Source organism: Psittacula echo (assembly GCF_963264785.1).
Source record: "Psittacula echo genome assembly, chromosome: 2".
NCBI lineage: Eukaryota > Metazoa > Chordata > Aves > Psittaciformes > Psittacidae > Psittacula > Psittacula echo.
In genome coordinates, this window is record NC_137737.1 from 126,477,954 (window position 1) to 126,500,415 (window position 22,462).

Genomic DNA, 22,462 nt, shown 5'->3' on the forward strand with positions numbered 1-22,462 from the left:
ATTTGATTCAGTGAGCATGTATAATAAATATTAAATAAATTAATTTCTTACCACTACATTTCAAAGAAGAATGTTTTCACTCCAACCTGTCTACTAATCTGCTTAGTATTGTAATTTTGGAGCCTTTATTTTGCACATAGTACAGAAAACAAGGCTTTCATCTAACAAATCATGAAAAATAATGCAAATACTTAAAAATGTTACAACCTGCATTTTGTTCCTGCAAAATTCAGAAATGATGGAATAATTATGCTTCTGTCAAGTTGGTTCCTTTAGCTCAATTCAGAGTTTGTGTTTTATCTAAAGTAACATTTATTCTCCCTTACAGATAATGTCCAGTCAGAACAGGACTAAACAGTTTGCAAGTGAGCTTAAGCAGATAAAGCAGTAGTGCCAAAGGACAGTAGCATATGACATTAGGATCCCAGATAACATACCTACCCAACATTACTAGCAATACATTTAGAAGCTAGGTTTTAACCATGCAGCCTTCTGGGATATCAAAATAACAGCTAAAATCAGGCAGAAAGCTTAACTGAACAAACTGAAATGCATCTCTTGAAAAGAAGCTTTCCTAAATTACTTTCATATTCTAGAGGAAAAGAGACATGCTGTAAATGCTGAAATGATAAACCATTAAAACAGTATAGCAATGATATGCAATTTTAAAGTAAGGATTATTCATGTCTATACTACTGTATATGTAGGTCAATGTTTAGGTAAAATACGTCTTCCAAATCTGTGCCTTAGAACAAATAAAATATGCACATGCAGACACCCAAGACTTGCAACCAGCTGAAGCCCCCCACATCATCTTCATTACACAGAAGCAGAATTACCTCTTTCTCTGCCTCTCCCCACCCCAAGTTATGGAGAGTTTCATCACTGAATCCAATAGAAATATGCTGCCTGCTCTTAAATGACATAATCCTAAGTAGCCGGGATGGCTTGTTTCCCTTCAACATTCCTTTACAATGACCTTTGACTGCACTTTTTCATTTCATTACACTGCTCTTCATCCTAGGGGGAGCAGACCTGGGGGAAATATATGAATTTTGTGTTCTTCACCTCAAGCATCATTGGTCCAAGTGCATCCTTGTCGATGACACTCTGACCCGTAGATGATACATCTGCTTTTTGCACTTCATCTTCATTAGCTGCTGCTGCTTTTTCTGCAATAAAGAAAACTATGTGTTAAATGACAGAAAAGTGCTAAGTGATACAAAAGAGCCCACAGAGCATTGAGAATAGCTATGAAATGGTTACAGTGCATCAATTCTGAAAATGAGATTAAATAGTCTCCCATAATGACTCAACAAAAGCATAACTGTTGAGTCTCTGTTTCACTCTTAAAAACTCTCTGTTTCACTCTTAAAAAAAACCTATTTGCCTCTTAGTTTTGAAGTTTTATGACACAAATAATTCCTGCTGGTTCTATGCTAGATATTTTACTAAACTAAAAAACATATCACTGGGCAAAGACAAGGGCTGCTTATGAAGGTGTGATGAGTAAAAGACAGGATCAAGGTGTATTAAAAGGCTGATCTACAAGAGCATGCAAAGCTCACAGCAGAACAACTTTTCCACAATTGCTATATATATAGAAGGGAAAGCATAAGTCTGCAATCTACTGTTCCAGTACTGAGAAACAGCAGCCTCCTTTCTGTTCCCATGCCTCCACCCACATTTTTACTATCACATAATTTTCATACTGCTTTATTTACAATATGTTATTAAAACTACATACAATTTCAAGTGCTGTATTTGAAAATTAGAGGCAAAAAAATAATGATTTAAGGTTTCTGGAACATAATGCCACATACTGCAGTATGTTATATACAGAGAAAAATATCATACCCCACTCCAAATGTAACCGATAGTCATACACACTGGAACTTTCAAATCAAAAGAGTTTATAGTTGCTATAAAATAATGGACTGTATTAATTTTTCTATTTCAAGTATGATACTGGTTTTAAGAGAGAAATAATAAAATTAACAAATCACTACACAAAAAACATAATCTACATTGTAACTTAATGTTGCTAGTTCTATACTTAAAAGTCTTTTTTCAAGCAATTATGTAAAAGCTAGTGCTATATTACAATCTAGGATATTACAAATAATTAAAGATATCTTATTTTTAATATTATGCATTAAATTATTTTAATAAACATGCAAGCACACTGAAATTATGATAACAGGAATTTCTGCCTTCTACAACAACAAATCAGAAGATTCACTGTACGAATTACTAAAAGTACCATGTGCAGATGGAGCAAAGGCCCTTTGGAAAATAACCCTTAGTGAAAATTAAAGCATCAGTCATACAAATTGAAATGTATCCAAATGTACAGTATTTTCCACTATCTGTAGATCTACAATACTGCAGCTAAAGTTCCTCTGAACAATTTCCTTGGCAGAGGTTACAAGGTCAGTGTGAATATATGCTGCTTAGACATACAATAAAGGAACTGCTTCTGAGAACCCCTGGGTGTTCTTCTATCAGTGCTCACCTGCTAGCAACAAGGCTTTGGTCATTTGGGCTGTCTCATCCCAGATTTCTACCATTTCTCACTTTCATGAAAAAAGATCCACTAAAATCTTACCTGTCTTCTTAGGGTATGTTCATACACATTATAACACCATTGTGAATAATGATTAAAAAAAATTGTTCTGGAGATGGACTGTTGCAACTAATGGAAAGATTTGAAACCACTTTGATTAGCATAATCTGATAGACATAAATACACTAGAAATAACTATTAACCTTTCCTCTGCCACTTAAGCTCACCAAGATACAAAATTAGTATTTCTGGGTTTGACTGATGACTGCAGTGGGATTTTTTTTAGTTCTTTTTCCTTTTTTTTTTCCTCTTCTATTTCTTCTTCTTTTGGCAAAAAGCAGAGATTAGGTGTAACAGAGAAAAACTGAACAATCCTTCCCATACTACAATATAGCAGAAGTGGCACCATATGATGATGCGATACTGAAAACATGTTCTAAAAATTGTGAAAGAATTCTAAAAGATGCTAAAAATAGGGCTGAGCTTTTAATAAAGTCAGTGATGATATTGTTTCCCATCTGTTCCTGGTAGCATAAAGTGATCCCTGGTTTCACACTGCAAAATATTATAATGGCTACAGATACCAGTTTCCTGCTTTCATTCCTTCACTGCTTCAGCCATTGATACCATCTTGAGTATCAGAGAACATGTGATGATTCTCTATGTGCTAGAAATCGAGGGGACGCAGATATTGTCCAGCAATGGTGTGCAAGCACATTCATTACAGTGTTCCTTCATTTCACAAAGACTACTTTTACTGACTATTTTTCACATAACACAAAACATTTGCTGAAGATATTTTTCACTCTTAAAACCAGGACTTCATACAAACCACCCATAACATATCTATCAGAACAACTGTTCTCTTTCATGCACGCATCTGAGGTTTTATACAGAGAAATAGAAAGCTTTCAATTACTATGTTGGCAATCAACACAGAAGCTGCAATGCCGAGTAAGACCAAGGATCTCTCAAGCCTCAAGTCTCACATACAGCCCCTGACAGCAGCATGAAAATCGTTCCCTGTTTCTCCATTTCAACCCTTTGGTCCTCAACTGCTCCTGTTCCATTACCACAACCATTCAACCTCTCAATTTTCTTTTCCCTTAGACATGCCTTTCCACAGAGGGCCCAACACCTTTTTGGGATCAATAAACACAGTATTTGCTCAAGAACAGAGTGCTATGAATGGAGAAAATATGAAAATACTATTTAGACACAAATGTTGTTTACCTGTCTCTCCCAGTGATGGTGGCAATGTACACACTACTTGTGATGTCTGGCTAGGCATTCTGAAATATTTATAAATCACTAGTGCTTCAAAATGATGGACTTCATAATGGGATCTGTAACTCAATTGTGTTAGAAGATGGAGAGCTTAGAAGAGGCTACACATTCAGGCCATTGGCTCCGTATACATTTATTTTTGTGGCGCTGTACAGGAAACCAATGGCCTCAGACAACCTCTGAGCAGGACCATCGGTAGCTTCTGTTGATGTTATAAACTGCAGCTACTGATAATGTTCAACTACAGAATAAATTATCCACTTTTGACAGAACCACAAAGCCGCGTGTGAAGACTATCAGCACATACAGGCAAAGTAAGTGCAAACTCTGTCAGCAGTGTCATCCTGACAGCCAGGCATGGGGAGCGTCTTGAAATGCAAATCTTTTCTTCAGCAATGCAGCACGTGGGACTAATTGAGGATAAAAATTTGTTGCAGGAACGTTGGAAAAGAAACAACTGATACACGAATTTCTAGTGCCGACAACACTCACATATTTTTCACGAGTCAGTATTTTTTGGTTTTCTTAACAGTTCCAGCTTCTGGTGTTAAGAACTGGTGCAAAAACATAAAGTTTACTTTTCCTTTTTTTACTTCTCCTATCTTTTTTAGGTTCACTGGGGGCCCTACAAACAAATCAAAAGCACAGAGAGTTTATTATTTCTACACTAGAGTAATGATTTTTGAATGCTAGGGGTTAGGAAAATAACTGCAGAGGCTCAATCTTGCAAAGCCTCTCAGAAGCCTTTTTTCCAGCCCCATGGGAATTGCTGGTATTACCCTGTGACTAACCACAGCTGCTAGATTTTTCCACTGCAGCCGCTAACAGGAGAGGGGGAGCCGGTTCCCTGATCTCACTTTTCAGTGATGCTGCCTCTTAGAACAGCGATGGCCCTGTTCAAATGTAAAGCACTGGGAAATTGTTACCAGGCATCCTACAGGCACAGAGGCTAAAGCAGAGAAGAGGTTTAGCATGGAAAAAGAAATACAGCCTTGTGCCAGCAGAGGAAGTGAGCAGGGTGGAAAGGGGCTTTCCGTGGCTTCACCTCCACACAGGGAATTCTCTGCTGGAGCAAGAGCATTATACTAGAAACTGGTCCCATCCTTATTAATATGGCTACCAGGGATCAAGTGTATTTTATCTAAATTACAGTGGAACAAACTTCACACACATGAAATAATTATTAGCTCTGCTCAATTAAGAGTTTAGCCTAGAGAGAGAGAAAAAAATTCAAATAGAATAGAAGTACTCCTGAGAGACACACTACAAAGAATATATACATCCAATTATGTAGCATTTTAGTGATGTACGTAATTTAAACTGTGGATATGTTTATAACTGCGTAAGAAGTAACATACTAAAATACTTCTTAATATGTTCAATTGAGCATCTTCCTAGTGTTCATAAACTGTATTTACTTTTCTATATTAATATACAGAAGAAAGAAGGGAAAAAAAGCCCTCACAAATATTTTCTGACAAATTGATCAGTGGAAAAGCCTCGAGCTTTATTTGCAGCTCATTCCAGATTCTGAAAGCAAACCTTTGTGAAATCACATTGGTTTAACAGAAATCTGTAAGTCAGAGAAGAGAAGCCAAAAGCAATAGTTTGAAGTCTCCTGCTACATTTTAACTTAGGAGGCCTTGGTTTTCCATTCTCCCAACTCAAGCTATGTCAGTTCTCTGGATTTCTGACAGCAGACTCAGAAGGTGCTACTGATGGGCATCGCCTTCTCTTGGTTGTGTTTCAAATCCTCCCTTCCTACAGGTGGGAAGGCAGGACCAGTTGAACCACCCCAAAAGCTTTCTTTGTCTGTATTCAAGCTCTACTCCAACTTTCTTAATGAAACCAGCTACAGAACTATTTCCCTGTTGATGCTCTCTGTAAAACCAAAATGTATTTTCAAAGTAAAGAACGAAACTGTAGCCTCTGTTGGGACTGCAAAAAGATGAGGAATAGTCTAAAAGAGAAAATTTACATCAACACACATTTAGTTTAGTTCTTCACAGAAAAAGAGGAGCAAAAAAGAGATGCCGGTAAAACCCTGGACAGGGCTCTACAAACTGCCAAGGAAAGAGGTCAAGAGAAGAAAAAAACCCAACTGTAACAGGCAGAATGAGATTTATGATCCAATAGTGTTTAAAACAGGTTTTCTCAGGTGCCACATATAATTCTTGTTCTTCATAAATTTCTGGAATTGCTACTGAAATGCCACATCCATCTCAAATCATATACCCTCATTTATACAATAATAGGCAAAAAATATGAGGAGTTTTATTATAAAGGATACCAGAAAACTCAACTCTGCACATTAGAAAAATTACACCAATCAAGAAAAATCCTTATAACAGTAACAGCAACATCACTTGAAAGTGATTGTAAATGCTGTACGTTTAAACATGCAATGAAATTTTACACTGCAACTGCCTTGAAAACAACTTATCTTCTTGATTTTTTGCATGCATTAGCCACTACTTTTGTCTTGCCTCATTCATATTTGTAATTTTACCCTGTGTGATACTTTTGACCTCTCCTGAATTGCCATGCAAAAATAAAATCCAAACAAACAGCTAAGGAAACAGTAAAAGCATGTAACTGGCCAAAGATAAGGGTACAGTATAAAAAAACTAATGTTAACATATAATAGAAAGTATACTTAGCAAACTGCTAAATTTTAGTTGCCATTACAGTTTTAGATATTAGATGTAATAGCATTCGAAATATTAAAGAACATTTGTGTATGACTATTGCTAAGTAATAATATTGACTAATGATATTGCTAAGTCATGATATTTCAAGGCCAAGCTGGAAGGGGCTTTGAATAACCTAGTCTAGTGGAAGGTATCCCTGCCCATGGCAAGGGCTTGAAAGTAGATGATGTTTAGGGTCTCTTCCAACAGAAACCATTGTGAGAACGTACAGGAGGCTTCTAACATGAGTAAGGCTATACAAGAAGTACCTTCAAATATATCAACTTGAATAAAACCACCCCATATCCCCTCCAATTCACCCTTCCCCCCCCCCCCAAAAAAAAAAAAAAGCTTGTATTTGGCAACGTGAGTAGTTTCGGATCACTACAAATGGTGACGCAAAGCAGTGAAGAACATGTAAATTATTTTGTTGCTGGTCAACCAGAGGCAGGGAAAGCAGCTCTGCCTTGGAGCTGCGCAATTCCAAGCACTATGATCCATGGCTCATATGGAACTTGATACCCACATTCATGTTCCTTACTCAGTTCCCATTGACTTGACACAAGTTGTTTTCATTCCCTGAAAGCAAGTAATTTTTCAAAAGACCAGTGCCTAAGAAACAGCAACTATTTCAGCAATCAGTTTTAAGACTGGATTATCCCATCCCTGTAAGTAAAGTTAGCTACTATTTTAGGGAAGTGATTATGTAGTGAGGTTGCTCTTTCATCATACAGCATGCATCTGTCCAGAGCAAAGAAGCTATTAGGCTCTTGAATACACTTTTTTCCTCCAGAAACTAGAGATCAAGTCTTACAGGAAGAACTATGCAACATCTCAGGAAGGTTTTAGGAGGTAAAACAAGGGAGAATTATGCATCTGCACCGAACTAAAATTAGAAAAGCTGCCATATGGCTCTGTGAAGCCAGCAGCACGTTCTTATTCATTAGGAAGCATTCTGCTAACATAAAAACACAAGGCCTTCCTGTGCTCTCCAAATGTGTTTATCTTTTCAACATTAATGCATGATATATCATCAGGCTGCTGAAATCTCCTGCAGTGCATATTAAAAAAGCACAGCTGCACTTTTTTTCAGCACGTTTATTCACTGCGAGCAATCTAAGAGGACGGCTTTGCCCACCTCCTCGACATACAGCCCTCTTGTTAGCACAACTTGGATAACCTTCATTTGGAAAGGACCCCATGCCCACCCACCTGCTCTCCTACCCAGCCCAGCAGCACCCCATGCCTCCACTCATCACATCCACATGGTTCAGCTTCACATTTACTACTGCTGGTGGAAGCACACTTAAATGGCAAATGACCCCAGGGCTTAAGCTAAAAGCCCTTGGAAAGCTGTAAGCTCAATTACTCGCTCAGGAGTAATAGCACTTAAAACGCCGAGAATCCTTCCTTGCGGTGTTTTCAACTTTTAATTGGCACAGCTGCTTTCCCGTCCCACACATGCTCGGTCCACCTTCCTGCTGTAAAGAAGCATCAGTAAGAAATGAGCTCCACAAAAAGCTTTGCTCTCAAAACCACCAAATACAAGCAGCAAACTTCCAGTGGAGCTTTTCAAACTTTGAGTGATGTCTGCTCCTAGAAACTTCAGTAATAGTATCCAGTGTATAAAATTTTCATGGACACTGAAAGTAAAACAAGCACTGGAAAACCATGATGGATTCAGGAATATCAACAAACGGAAGTAATAATACATAAAATTAATACTAGTTTCATTTATCTTAATAAGTTTTACATGTCTCCATCATTCTTTTCTTCTACAAGTCAGCAGTTTTGTCACCCAATGCAACTTCTATAAGAAGTACTGACTGAGAAATAATTGCCCCCAGCTCAGTTAAACTGGAACAAGGACAAAACAAGTGAAATTCAATTCGCCAAGAATAATATTTAACGGCTGGACAGAAAGAAGTCTAGTATCTCTGTATGTTTTTTTTGCTAAATACTTTAATAGACATGCTACTACCTTTTCCTCGGGTTCTTCTCTTCCCCATTCTCATTTTGCCTGTCTTTTCTGTCATCACATGTATGATCCTTTTTTTTCTCTCGTTATTACAGAACCCAATGGTCTACACCTTGGAAGTGAGGAAGAGGACATGCAAGAGCAATGGAAATGCCCCCTCCCTCCTCTCCTCGCCCCAGGAGCCAGTTGGCTCCAAGCCTTGTGAGCTGGAGGATTTCAGTCCCGCACTCCTGGCACATGGTTCCATTCAGAGCACTGAGGGTGAGTCTCACCCTTTATAAATGCACTTAAATAGTTTCTCTGGAGATTTCTATCTCTTGATTTTAACAGTGGCAACTAGAAGTGACAATGTTATTTACAAAAATAGCATTATCTGCAGAAATATGTACTTACTATTCCCAGATTTGTCTATCGAATGCACTGGCAGAGATTATTCACATCTGAAATCACTTCAAAAGGTCACCAGTTTCTGGTAAATTAAGGACTGGGGAACTGAAGTAAAACCCAGAATTACAACACACTTGCTGCTACTTAACTGAAGAATAAAGTGTCCTATCCGTGACTCCAAGTCCTCAATGGCGTGATCCATCCCCAGCATGCAATAAGAATACAAACCATCACAGCAAGTAAAATAATTTTCCTGCTGAGATTACTGATAAATAAAAATACTAGAAATAAAGGCACAAAAGGACAACTGTCATCCTACCATTTCAGTGGAATCTAAAGTGAGTCTAAAAGAAGCCCTGGATCCAGAAACTATTTCTCACCTCATGCCTCATTTTAAACTGTGAGGGTATGTCAAAGTACCACATTGTGAGTGGAAAGTTGTTTTTCATCTCTTGAATGTATAATTAAGCTTCCATTACAAACATGAACTGCTGGACATGCTACAACATTGACCTTTTCCACTAAGGTTTTAAAAAAAGTGGAAAATAATCTAACTTGGTGTAGTTTTCCTCCTGTAGAATTTTTAGACAGGTGTTAACTTATTAAAATATTTGAGTACATTCAACATACAATTTTATATAAAACAAAAGGGTGTGCTTAACTTGCAAGCTGACAAATTAAATGTGTCTGTCTATATTGATGTTTTTAAGCTATATTCTTTCCTTTTTCCTCAAAAAAAAAAAAAAAAAAAATCTTTCCAGTTATACTGACTGACTAGAGAAAGAGCATAAATAAATTAATCATCAAAGGTGCTACCTGCCCAGGAGACGTCCTTAGCAAAAGGCCGAAATCCAGGATGGTGCTGAGAATTTGTAATTTTCATTGGTTTAAAATGCTTTTTTAAATGCTGGGGGGTTGTTTTTGTTTTGTTTGGTTTATGTTTTGTTAGTTTCTTCTTTTTTTTTTTTTTAACTTAACATTTCCTAGGAATGTGTAGTAATCAGTATAATCTCCAATCTCTGACTGGTTGCGGTGTAATTTAGGCTATTTTATAACTGCTTAAAATACAATACTCAGACAACAAAGGAATACACATGGCAGATTAAACACATTGCCTATCCCTATCGGTGCCTTACCCCAAAATACCCTCAATTTTATCAGTCACTTATTCTATTCTGAAATCAGATAAGCAGATTCAAACATATGTATCTGTAGCTGTATACACAAATATATATCCACGAAACAGTTTTACCTCTGTTGGCATTTAGATGACTTCAAAACACTCACATAAACTACTCAGCTGCACCTGATATCAAACACCATGCATCCATCAGCACTGACTTAAAATGTAGTACATTAATATGGCAGAATTTCTAATAAAAAACCAAGCTAGCTGACCTCTGCCCCGAAATATTAGACACAAATATTTGGCATCACTCAGTTTAAAAAAGTAATTATTTTCTTTGGTATGTACTGAATTAGGACAGAAAATTTTACTGTATTTTTTGGCATTTACAATTTTATAAGTGTTAGATAGTTACTCAATGAGTAACCTCATTTTGTTTTGATAATTGATCTCTAAAAACATTATTAATGTTTTCAAAGACAAGAAATAAGGCAGGATCTGATAAGTTTTTTCAAAGCAGGGCTCCATTGCTATCTCAGAAACAATATATTGCCTTCACAAAAGTTAACAGCTCTCCAGTTGGTTCTTTGATGCGCAAAAACACAGGCAAGATTTTGAAAATATAGATACAAGGGTTAACACTCTTTAGACTAGAATCTGTGGATGCAATTGCCAAGCTAATTAAACTTACAGGTTTCCAAAACTTAGGCCAAAATAACATACTGGAAAGGAATATTAATCTAGACAGCCTCCGTTTCTTGAAGCCTTACTCTTACATACTCAACCAACTGTTAAAAGGAAACAGATGACTCCCTTTTTTCGAATGCCACATCGTCATGATTACAAAATCTCTTATTTATTTTAGGCTGCTGAAGATAAATCCTTATGACACACCAACAGGCAAAGATCTTTTTGCTTTTATAAGTTGCCATCAACGACTGCACAAGTTTTCAAGAGACCTAATATGGCACACCAACAAGAAATATGATGGATCATGGGCTCCCCATGATCCCATGAAAGAAAGCTTCCATAATAAAGCATAGGCCAAATTGGAGCACAGATAATTGAAGACAGCTAAGGAAGAACAGAACAAGTTTAATTTAATGTGTCCATGCTAACATGTATAACAGGGCTCCTACTGCTTCTAATATTCCAAATTATAGTAGATCTTCTACAAAAAAGCTCTAAATCATTAAGGACAAGTAAAGTTTTCTTCCTATAATAACCCAGTGTTCAGAAATAGAAGCTGGAGCCTCTCTTCTTGCTTGTCTAAGCCACCATCACAGGCCACAGCTAAACATTTAAGTCAATTTAGAAACAGAAATGTTCCTGTTACTGCAAGGAAAGTCGAAGGAAAAATAAAAGCTTCCTAAAAGAACCTGTTTACTGCTTCCCAACACTAACTATTCTATGATTCTATAATTCCTATTTATAGGAATGTTTTAATCCAAATCCTTTGTGAAACAGTGTTTCAGATTAATTTCATATAGTTCAACAGTGGCTACATTACTTCAGGTATATTATGAATACAGCATGGTTCTTGGAAGGATGGCAATGACTACTAACACCTATCGTTTAAGATATTCTCTAAAATTAAAAGATCTTTTTTTATTACCCCAGAAAAGCTTGGCTTATCTTGTTGCTAAGACTTACATCCAGACAAAGTCACTTACCTCATTTACATTAATTTGTTCTGTCACATCTTAAAATGCCTACTAATAGAACTGATAGGTACAAATAGGCTCCCTTCAATAGACTGAACCATACTTACAACACAATTATTTAAGCGTTATCATTTCTTGTTCTTTATTTCAGAGTCATGAAGTTGGGATCAGCACCTAGTCTTAAATAAGTCAGCATAATTCATAAACAAAAAAATAATTAAACCCAAACAGTACTGCTTTCTCTATTTTCTCAGTTCTCCTCTGAGAAGAAACTGAGAAGTTCTCCTCTGAGCTGCCCTAAAAACAGTTCCCTTAACCATGGATGACAAGCAGGTCACTGGAAAGGATGCTCCGTGTCCCCTTGGCACAAAAGCTGGTAATGTAGGTCTGCAGCCAAGCCCATTCATCAGATTAGATCAAAAGTGATAATTCATAACTTTCTCCTCAAGTCTGCAATTTACTTATTTGCTTGCAAAAAGGAATACAGATGCCTGCTTCTCACTTCATCCATTAAAGCACTAACAGATGAAACCTTTTAAATAATAGTTATTTCCACAGGATTACGGGTCCACTTGAGCCTAAACATTTAAAGGTACAGGGATTTGAGCTAAGGATCTAAATTCTATGCCATTTGTCGATCTTGGCCAAAGTCCTTATTTAAAAACCAAAAAAAAAGCCCCAACAAACCCACCCCCCCAAAAACCAAAGAACAACTACCTCCACCCCCCAACCAAACAAAAAACACAAGAGAAGAAACTACCCCCCCACCTTTGGAAAAGGTTTGAGCTGTTGACGTAAAGGATATATATCCCTTGTCTGAGCTTCTAAGAACAAATGACAACTCCCAGGATCATTACAGAACTCGGGGAAAGGAAGAGGATTCTTGCACCATAACTCACAATGACCCTGAGAAAGCCAATATCCTCCCTCAGTTATATTTAATAAAGGTTTTATGGACTGGCTTCTCTGCCTGTATCACTGCCACAAAAAAGCCAACAAACAAAAAACTTACTGAGCATATTTACATTTTAGATTGCCAATTGCAAACACATAATTATAATTTGAACATTAAGTACAATGGCCTGGCAAGCTGTATTATAATGTTCAGTTAAAATCAGCATCTCTAGCAGCTACACAGATGGAGCCTCAACTTTCAAGCTTAACAGTAATCACAATAAACCTTGATATCAATCAGTGTAACACTCAACGACTCATTAGTAAGTTTTGTCACATACCCTAAAACTATTTAATGATTTCCTACTGCAGCACTAAGAGAAATAACAATATCAGAAAGACAGCAAATGGAATAAAACTGTCACAGGTATGGTGATGCTGGTCCCAGAATTATGGGGAAAGCACACTGAAGGCTAGAGAGAGCATAACCGGGAAAAAAGTGAAAAACAAAATGCAGGACAATTATTAAAAAGGAGAGATAACAGAAAGGGCTGGAAATTAAAGCCCTTCAAGAGAAGAGAAAGAAATAGGGGAAAGCAAAGAAAATTCATTCGACATAAAATACCATTTTTGAGAGCTAGAGACATTCAGAAAAGTCAAGAGGGATACTAACAAATAACTAAAGATAGAAAAATAAACATTCAACTATTTCCTCCTAGCTAGAGGGGCAAGGTTTTGTACAAAAGAAGGAAGACAGGAAGAATTTTATGCTACTGGCACAAAATACCTCAACATTTTTCCACCAAAAACCAAAGCAAACAAACCAAGAAAAATCTAAATGAGGATCCTCTGAGTTTTCCGATCTATGTTTAGAACTTACAGCCTTGGTATCTCTTCCTCCTCTTTCTTTTTTTTTTTTTTTTTTTTTTTTATTTCCAAGTGAATCAATTGTTATATTAAAGCACACTTCCTCTTCTATGTTGAACATAGGCCCAGACCTAATTTGACATAGAATAACCTGTCTCTGGAAGACATCTCCTTCAGAAGGATCATGGGAATTGCAGGTTGTTCCAAGTCTTTCTAGGAAATTGTGCCTCAGAAGGAAAAGTACCAGTAAAAAGCTACTGCTCTTCACGCTCACAAAGCTTAAGACAACAAAGGACTGTCTACACAGATCTCTATAACACATCCCAAAATGTTTCACCAAGTGACTTCTGCATGATGCCAAGAACCTTCTCTGAGTTACAATATATATTTTGAAGGACATTCAAATCTGTTTGGGAGAGCTGATAAAAACCACCAATGTCTTCATTAAGTTGCTTCAAATTTCGATTAACTTTTCACTAAGAATCTACACCTTACATATGAGTTGGCTTTGGCCACAGATTCCAGCTGTTAGGCTGCATCCTGCCTTTGTGTGTTAAGGAGTCCTCTGTGGCAGGCATGCTGCGTAGCTCCATTTTGCTTTGCATCAGTAAGCAAAGCAAGGTTTGCAGGGACATGCCTTTCTGCTTCAAGATGAATAGAGCCTCAGTGAGTAGAGGTGCCGCACTGCTGTTTCTTCCAAAGGGGCATATGGATATTATTCCAAATAACATGGCAATACCTGAAGCATCTCCAGTTACAGAGTATCTACTTTGAAAGATTCCTACTTTAGCAGAACTTAAATTTATGTACTTTTCTATCTCCATCTTCTGACATTTGCTCTGATCTTGTGTGAGCTAAAGAATGGTTTGCTTTCAGAGGGAAGAGAGCGAGCATGTGTGTCTTTAAGAGTGTGGCACACACACTAGAAGTACCCATTGTCTTGCAAAATACATACACATGTGCCAAACACACTTCCAATGATGAAAGGGAACAGAAGGCATATATGTCTTGGCTTTCTAACCATCTGTCTGAGGACATTCAACAGTGTACAAGCAGAGCAAGTAACAGATCATTTGCCACATCACCCTTCAAACTTCAGTATGTTTTTTCCACAGCTGTACACTGTGGGCTTTCATAAAAGAAACTGAAACATGAACAGTAATTGTTTTTTATATCCTCAGTCATTTTACATTCAAGGATCCCTATTTCTAACTAACTGTCCATATGCAGAATCTTTTACAGAAATAACAAATTGCATGACTTAGAACAGATGCAATTATCTTGGTTCTAGTTTGAACACAGAGGAGCCTTTGATCAATACCTCTTTTAATATGCTGTGAATCCACAGGTTTTCAGAATTCAAACATGGTATGAAAGGCATTGCACCCTATTGTGAGTAAATATTATATTATCACTTTTCAGGCTGCAGTCTTTAAAAAGAAAAGATAAAAGCTTTGTAACAAAAGCTAGGTTTCTTATAATAGATGATGTCATTTTGACTGAAGTATCATCACTACTCCCAGCAAATTAATTTGCTATTCCATAAATTAAGCTCCACAGAGAGAGTTAAGGTAACATGAAGTCTCCTTCCTCATTTACTTGCTTTACATACTGCTGAGATTAGTACATTGCATTCACTAATCTAAAGTGCATAGCAAGCACTGGTGTTCTATAGTCAGCACCTTTTACACTGCATACCTTCTAACAATAAGTGACTACAAACACTAAGACTCAGATCAGAAGCTCCCAATCCTTCTTTAGCACCTAAAATCAGTGTTTGTTATTGACCAGACACCTCTGAAGACAGAGCAGCTGGTGAGAAACGCTAGGCTCGAGAGCTTAGTTCATACTGTGGAAGGCTAGATGTCAGCCCATATTTCTGTATTTTATTTTTTTCCCCAAATTTAGAAATCTAAATGCATTTATAATGTTTATAGTTCATAAGAGATTACACAATAAACTGCAGGAGAAAAATGTTAAAGTGTGCAATAACAGTTTTAAGTGCAATCTCAGAATAGCACACTATCTGCAAGGAGGTAGCCTCCAAAATCCTAAATTGCAAGAAGAGATGTCTCCATCTTTCCTATACAAGACATTTTTACTAAACTCCCAGAAGTACACAGACTATTCTATGATCGTTAAATTTTAAAGTAACAAAAAAAAAAAAACTTCAATGAACTATTTCTGCAAAGAACAAAGAGGGAATACTTGAGATATATCCCCCAAACCATGTTAAATACAGAAGATGCTCAATCTGTTATAGCTTTACCCAACACTGGCATTACAGACCTCTTAGATTGCAACCGTCCTTGCAGCAACAGAACATAAAATAAACAACCAAGCTCCACTTCCTTGCATTATTTTCTCTTTTGATCATTTAGAAGTTAAGAAAGAAAACAAAGTAAAGATCAAAGAAAAGCAAAATACAGGTAAGATGCAAACCAAACAAACAACTTTTCCTGTAACACCTGCCCATAATTACTATTTCTACTTGAAAAACATCACTGTCTTAACAGTTAGAAGTGAACACTTAGCTTCTTTTCAACTTTGAGCCAAAACGTGGAGTCAAAGCTTAGCTTTCTGGTCTAAAACTTCAAGCAAATTATCTCTAGAACTGTCAATCATCATGACTTAGAGTCAATCATCATTGACAAAGTTGAAGCCCACAGACAAGAGACACATTAAGTGACAGTCATTGACTGACACTCTGCCATGCCCAACAATACCAAGACAGCTGTAGGCAATAGCCCATGGCTCAGTCATTGCTGGCACACTTGGACCCATGTTGGAGGGGGCCCCAAGGACCTTTGTGGAGACTGATCTTCTCCTCCCAGTCAAATAAAAGAACCTGCTCGGGCTCACCACTCAAACTCACAAATGCTACTGTGGGGGTAAGGGAGGGAATGGAAACTCACGGCCCGGAGGAGGGCAGGGATGGTCGAACCAGGGATTTTCAACAGCTGCCTCATTTCCTGCAGGTTAGTCTGCAGCCTGCACATCAACACCTTTAGGACCACTCTATTACTGGTTTTAGTCAAAACAAACAGTAACAAAATTGACCTAAATCTCCCAATCAGATGATGAGTAAACAGTCTCATTAACTTTGGGGAACAAGGCTATATTTATTCTAAAACAGCAGATAGGATTTAAACCATGATTAGGAAGCAAAAATTACAACAATCCCCTAAATCCTATTAAGTGCTGGTCTCACAATTTTGATTGCCGGTTTGATGATTATTTTTGTCTGTTTTCTTGAAGCAGGAAAATCACAGAATCACAGAATGGTTTGGGTTGGAAGGGACCTTTAAAGATCATTTAGTCCACTCCCCCTGCCATGTGTAGAGATATCTTCCACTAGACCAGGTTGCTCAAAGCCTCATCCAACCTGGCCTTGAACAGGTCCAATGATAAGGCATCACAACTTCTCTGGAAAACCTGTTTGATTGCCTCACCACCCTCACAGTAAAAAATTTCTTCCAATGTCTAATCTAAATTTACTCTCTTTCATCTTAAAACCATTGCCCCTTGTCCTGTCAGTACAGGCCTCAGCCAAAAGTCTCTCTCGGTCTTTCATATAAGACCCTTTTGTGTACTGAAAGAGCAAAATAAGGTCTCTTCAGAGCCTTCTCCTCTCCAAGTTCTCTCAATAGTTTGAGCCCAGTGTGGACACTATTTTATGTCATAAAGGCATCCTCAGCTACTCCTCTCATAAATCATATTAATTGGATTATAACATTGCTTCAAAAAAAAATTATTGGTATAGCTAAAACACCATAACTTACATGTAGATAAGGCCTAAATCTTATCCTGCATGTTACGCCACTCTGGTAGAATAAGCAAACCCTGGGAAGTTCCCCACTTGGTGAGTCTTGCTGGCTAATTATCACTTTTCATCAGAGCCAAAAAAGAAACTGATGGTCTGCATTACCTAAAACCAGTTCAAATTGTTCAGTGAATCAGTAGTTCTCTGGAGGCATGCAAGTAGTAAAGTCAACACAACTGGATATTTAGCCAAGACGCTTTACAATGTACAGAGGAAGATCAAAGACATTTTCAATGCATCAAATTCAGCTGTAGGTAGAGCAGACACCAAAGCAAAATCAGTAATAGATTTTTTTGGGGTTTTTTTGTAAATGTTCTGCATAAATTGTTTGACTTTACAGCACAAACTCCTCTGACACTTAATTCAGTCTTAAAATCTTATCAGGCTGAAAGTACAGCAGATAGAAATAATAATGGGCATGCAGAACTCCTTCAAAAATATATTCAAAAATTGGTATAAATTTTAAATCTCCTTCCATCTCAAATATGATTAACATAAAAAATATAATTACAGTAAAACTGACCAACTAGAATATTTGCAACACAAAAATGAACAAACAAAGCCCAAATCTACATATGCTTTCCTGTCTTAATATCCTGATTTGCTAAGATATTTATGCACATAACTTTAAACCTTTAAGTAGTTCCACTGATTTAACAGGGATTACTCATCTGCTGAAAGTTAGGCAGTTGCTTAAATACTTCGTGAAATGTGGATCTAAATTCAGATCTGATAAATTCAAAGTAGCAGCAGCCAAAGTAACACCTCATTACAGCTTTAAGACCATGCTGTTTTCCTTTAGCAAGCAATTTTACTTGCAGACTGGCGCTGGAGGCAACAATAGACTATCTGCTGAAGTGACCGTGTGATTACAAAGTAGTACTGCTACAGGGAAGCAAAAACTGGTTTTGCTATCAAATATGAAACCAGAAAAAGATGATATATATCATTAACAACAAGCCTTTTTAAATTCATACAGGTTCCATAGCTCTTGCATGTCTCTCTTCACTAAGTACTCCTCCCTCTGTTTAGCTTTCACATGGTGATTCATTCTGTCCAAGGTCTGTCTTGTAAAGCTGTTCTGAAAACAAGATCTGACAACTCAAAAGTGTACCTTAACAGCTACACTGATAATCACCACTCTGATATCCCTTCCCTGTACTACCGAAAACTGACCTACAGAACATAAAACCTCTTCAGAAACTTGTGACACATGAAAGCTGGACTCTACAGGAAAATGGAACCAAGGGTGGATGAAGAGGAGATGCTGGATTTCAGCAGGTTGCAGACATTCAGGCAAATTTCCACCAGTGCTGAGGATGGCTTTTCTACTCTCCTGAGCTGAGGCTGATATTGAACGAATGTCCTTAGCTTTCAGGTGTCCCTCCTGCTTCCCATGTGACAGAAGTGCATAAGGGGTTACTGCATACTATCCAGTCATTTCAAGGCATTTGCAGAATGTGGATCATGTTTTGTATCCTTCTTCCCCAGAAATCTCTTTTAATGTTAAGGGAAAATGCCCAATAAAACCCAATCATCTCCCCTGATAATATTTCTTTTGTGAAGAAGTAACAGTGATGCTATGAGTAAGTGCTCCTACCTAAAGAAGATGATTTTGAGAGACAGATGTACCTCTCTTCCTTTTTAGTTGTGGTATTGTCATGTTTGGTTGACTGAATGTGGCCTGGATTGAGAATTGGAGTCGATGATCCCTATGGGCCCCTTTCAACTTGAGATATTCTATGATTTGGGGATTCTTTGGCACAGTAGGTTATATCCCACAGTACGTAAATCTAAATAATACCGGTGGATGCCACCCTTAAAAAAGGCTACAGAAAACAGAAAGGCATGGAGGAGGAGAGAAATAAAAGAGATGCAGACCTGGAGTTTAATAAAAGGTATTCAGGGGACTTGAGGGGTTAAAAAAAAAGATAAATAAAAAGAAGTCTTGTACTTGATGTCAGGACACATTCTTCAGCATTCATACTGAAGGGGTCAGAGGAGACTGTTCAGCTAGAGAAACTGCTGAAGAAGCTTAAGGTGATCTTCAGTATCCTCTGTGTCCACTGCATTGCTGATATCCAGAGCAGAGGGTGAAAGCACAATGAAATAATGAAGGAGATTTCAAAGCCTGGACCAATAGATGGTGAAGCAGTGAAACGTAATAAATAACCTCTGCTTTAAAATGTGAGCTATTTACCTGCATGAGGTTAGCATGATGGATAAAAAGAGCTTTAAACTAAGGGTAAAGGTTTAATTTTTATATGCTGCTTAATATATAGAAGTAAAAAATATCAGCTAAAGGGGGACACAGCAACCAAAACAATGAAACAAAGCCACTGACATAATAAGGAGTCAGGCAGATGACAAGATTCAAGGCAAAAGACCACCTTAGGTATGAAATCAAATGAGACTGATGTGAAACAGTTCAACTGTCTGTAAACAAAGGAAGAAGAGAACCCAGACTCCTTTCATTTGCTCTCAGAATTTTGTTGTCTTCAGAGATAAGGAAACATTTTCAGCAGTACTTGTACAACTGAAATGAATCTGTCTTAAGTGCTGAAGTATTTTCTTAAAAATAAGGTAGGATCCTAAAACAGGACACTATTTTACTAAATACATTTCTTAAATACAACCAAATGGCTTTACAGCTTCTTGGCTGTCTGGCATATAAAGGAACATTTATCCCCAGTGGTCTTTACACTATGCTAAAACTAGCTTCTTTTTAATTAAACACTTGCAAATCAGAACTTATTGTGCTTGTACATATCTGTGTACATTATGAACACATCTGCAACATGTATGACTAACAACCATTCAAAGTAATTTAACATAGCTGCAAATAACACGAAACCTTACACTTTCATGACCATGTAACACAACCATAAAACCACCATTTCATATCACTTTTGTGCTATAAATAAAAAAATTGAGTGATTTTTTTCCAAGTGCTCAAAATACAAGTCTCAAATCCCCAGCAGAAATGTCCATTTAGGATTTACATGAATACAATGTCTGTTTCATCTTCATGCTAAAATCATGGATTTTCATCTCCTCTGGACATCCACAGATCTCTATCAGTGTGAGATAATAAGGTAACAGACTTCAATAGAAAATTCAGCTTTTGTAAAGAAACTTGTCTTCATTTTCCCCAAGGGCTGAAAACATTTCAAAACCCAGATTAAAACTACACATAATGTTTATATCTTCCAAATACCTTTAATTCTTCTAATTAATTCAGTTCTATGCATATCTTTATAACTTGTTTTCAAATTGTAATAAACCAAATCTCCAACATACTGCAACTAAAGAATCTTTGAAGTATATACTATGAGAAATGATATAAAGATAACAGATATAGTATTGCAAATATATATTTGCATATGAAATAGATCAGGATAACACTATACTAAATTACATAGTATTACTAGGGCAAAAAATCTACTTCTTTTTTCCAGCTACCAGCCCAGGAATCTTGACATGGGAAATGAGTATTAATCTGTATTTCTTCCTTCCTTGTTTTCACTCCTAGAACCTAGAATAAAGTCTCCTTGTCAAATCTCAGCAGCAGCTATAAAACTTGTTGCTTTCATTGGCTTTACAAGGTATCTATAACTGACTGCACTTCTGTAAGTAATTAGACCTTGATGTGCATTTTTGTTTATAGCTGAAAAAGAAAAAATTGCGAAGAATTTTTAGTATTTATTTCAAAAATCCAGCCTCTTTACTAAAACTAAATAACAAAACTGTAAAATCAGCTTTCACTAATTTAATCCGGTTTTTGAAGAAAAGCAGAGCAGATCCACTACACAAAAACTGAGCCATTTTAATTTGTCTGTGTTAATGTATAATCACTCAGGAATTTCAGGACATTTATTTAATTTTCTTCTACAGATATCTAATGTTACACTAAAAATCAACAACACACCTGTAAGAAAATGCAATTTTAACCCGAGTCTCATGGCACTGTATGCAAGTATAGTATTATTTTCATATAATAATAATAATATTAAATAATTAATAATATTAAATTAATAATTAATAATATTAAATTAAATAATAAAAATACTGTTAAGATAATGGAAGTGTTTTGCTGTTATAAAGGTCTTCTAACATGACTTGGCAGTAGAAAAGCCACCATAAAGATTTGGAACAATCTGCACATATAAATATATATGTGCAAAATTCCCAATGTGAGGTGATAAACTACCTAAAAAACATAGTCAGACTAGGTCTTCAATCTGTTTGCCTTGCTTAGGTCAAGGTTTTTGTGGCACTCAACAGAAGTATAGGTGTACTGTACTGGTTGTGCAGTTTGAATGTTTACTATACGTGAGACCTCTTTCTTAATGAAATACCTGTTCCAAACCAATGCTGCATTTGAATTTTTCTTAAAAGGAAAATCTTTTAAATTTGCCATTACAAAACCAGGTGTAGCTTCTATGCAGAAATCGGTATCAAACTTTTAATTAGTTTAAAGGAATAATTTCAAGTATCCTAATCTTTGTTTCTAGGCACTGAGATGCTATTAATGTCCACCTTGAGGGTCTCAGTGTTTTGCAATGGCCCTTTGAGAGACTTAAAGTCTAGTCTGTAACAGCTATGAGTTTTATCCAAAGACTCAAGCAGTTGTCAGACAATCTAATTGTTCTCAGCTGAAGAACCTTGTGCAACAAATCAACATCATAAAGAGTGATTTAGTATCTTTATTGCTCAAGGGTTGCAAACTACTTCTACTTGTGGAAATAAACAGTATTCATAGCACTTCAGTCTGTCTTTAAATTTGCATTTTTGGTTGTTTTTGCAGTAAAGCTTTATGAGGCTAGAAAATTAAGTGCACATTCAGCTTTGGTACAATTCTGGTCCATTATGACTTAAATAATTTAATGTAACCTGGTCTGATGAGTGAGAACATTTTATAACAATATGAAAAATGTTTTTATGATATTGGTCCTGAATAACAAAACACTGGATGTGCCAAAGTTGCCATTAGTTAGAGCCAGATTTTCAGACTGGATTTTCTAGAGCTGCTGAGAGAATTACCAGATGGGCTAACAGACTTTTCTCTGTGCACCCACTTCCCAGGAAAAAACTTTTTTGTCCTTATTCCTTCTCAGGTAATGGTAAGGAACATGTGTCTCCTGATGACAGCAAAACAAAAATCCAAAACTGAAAGCAAG

At 36.8% G+C, this 22,462-nt stretch overlaps 1 protein-coding gene across 4 annotated transcripts in view; it reads right to left on the minus strand.

Moving 5' to 3' along the window:
* Nucleotides 1-22,462, minus strand: part of NCOA2 (nuclear receptor coactivator 2) — a 125,540-nt gene that overhangs the window by 54,464 nt on the left and 48,614 nt on the right. For all 4 annotated transcript variants that reach the window (XM_080611027.1, XM_080611029.1, XM_080611026.1 and 1 more), the window contains exon 4: nt 1,069-1,172. In XM_080611027.1, the coding sequence (XP_080467153.1) occupies nt 1,069-1,172 (104 nt within the window). The remainder of the gene's footprint in view (nt 1-1,068; nt 1,173-22,462) is intronic.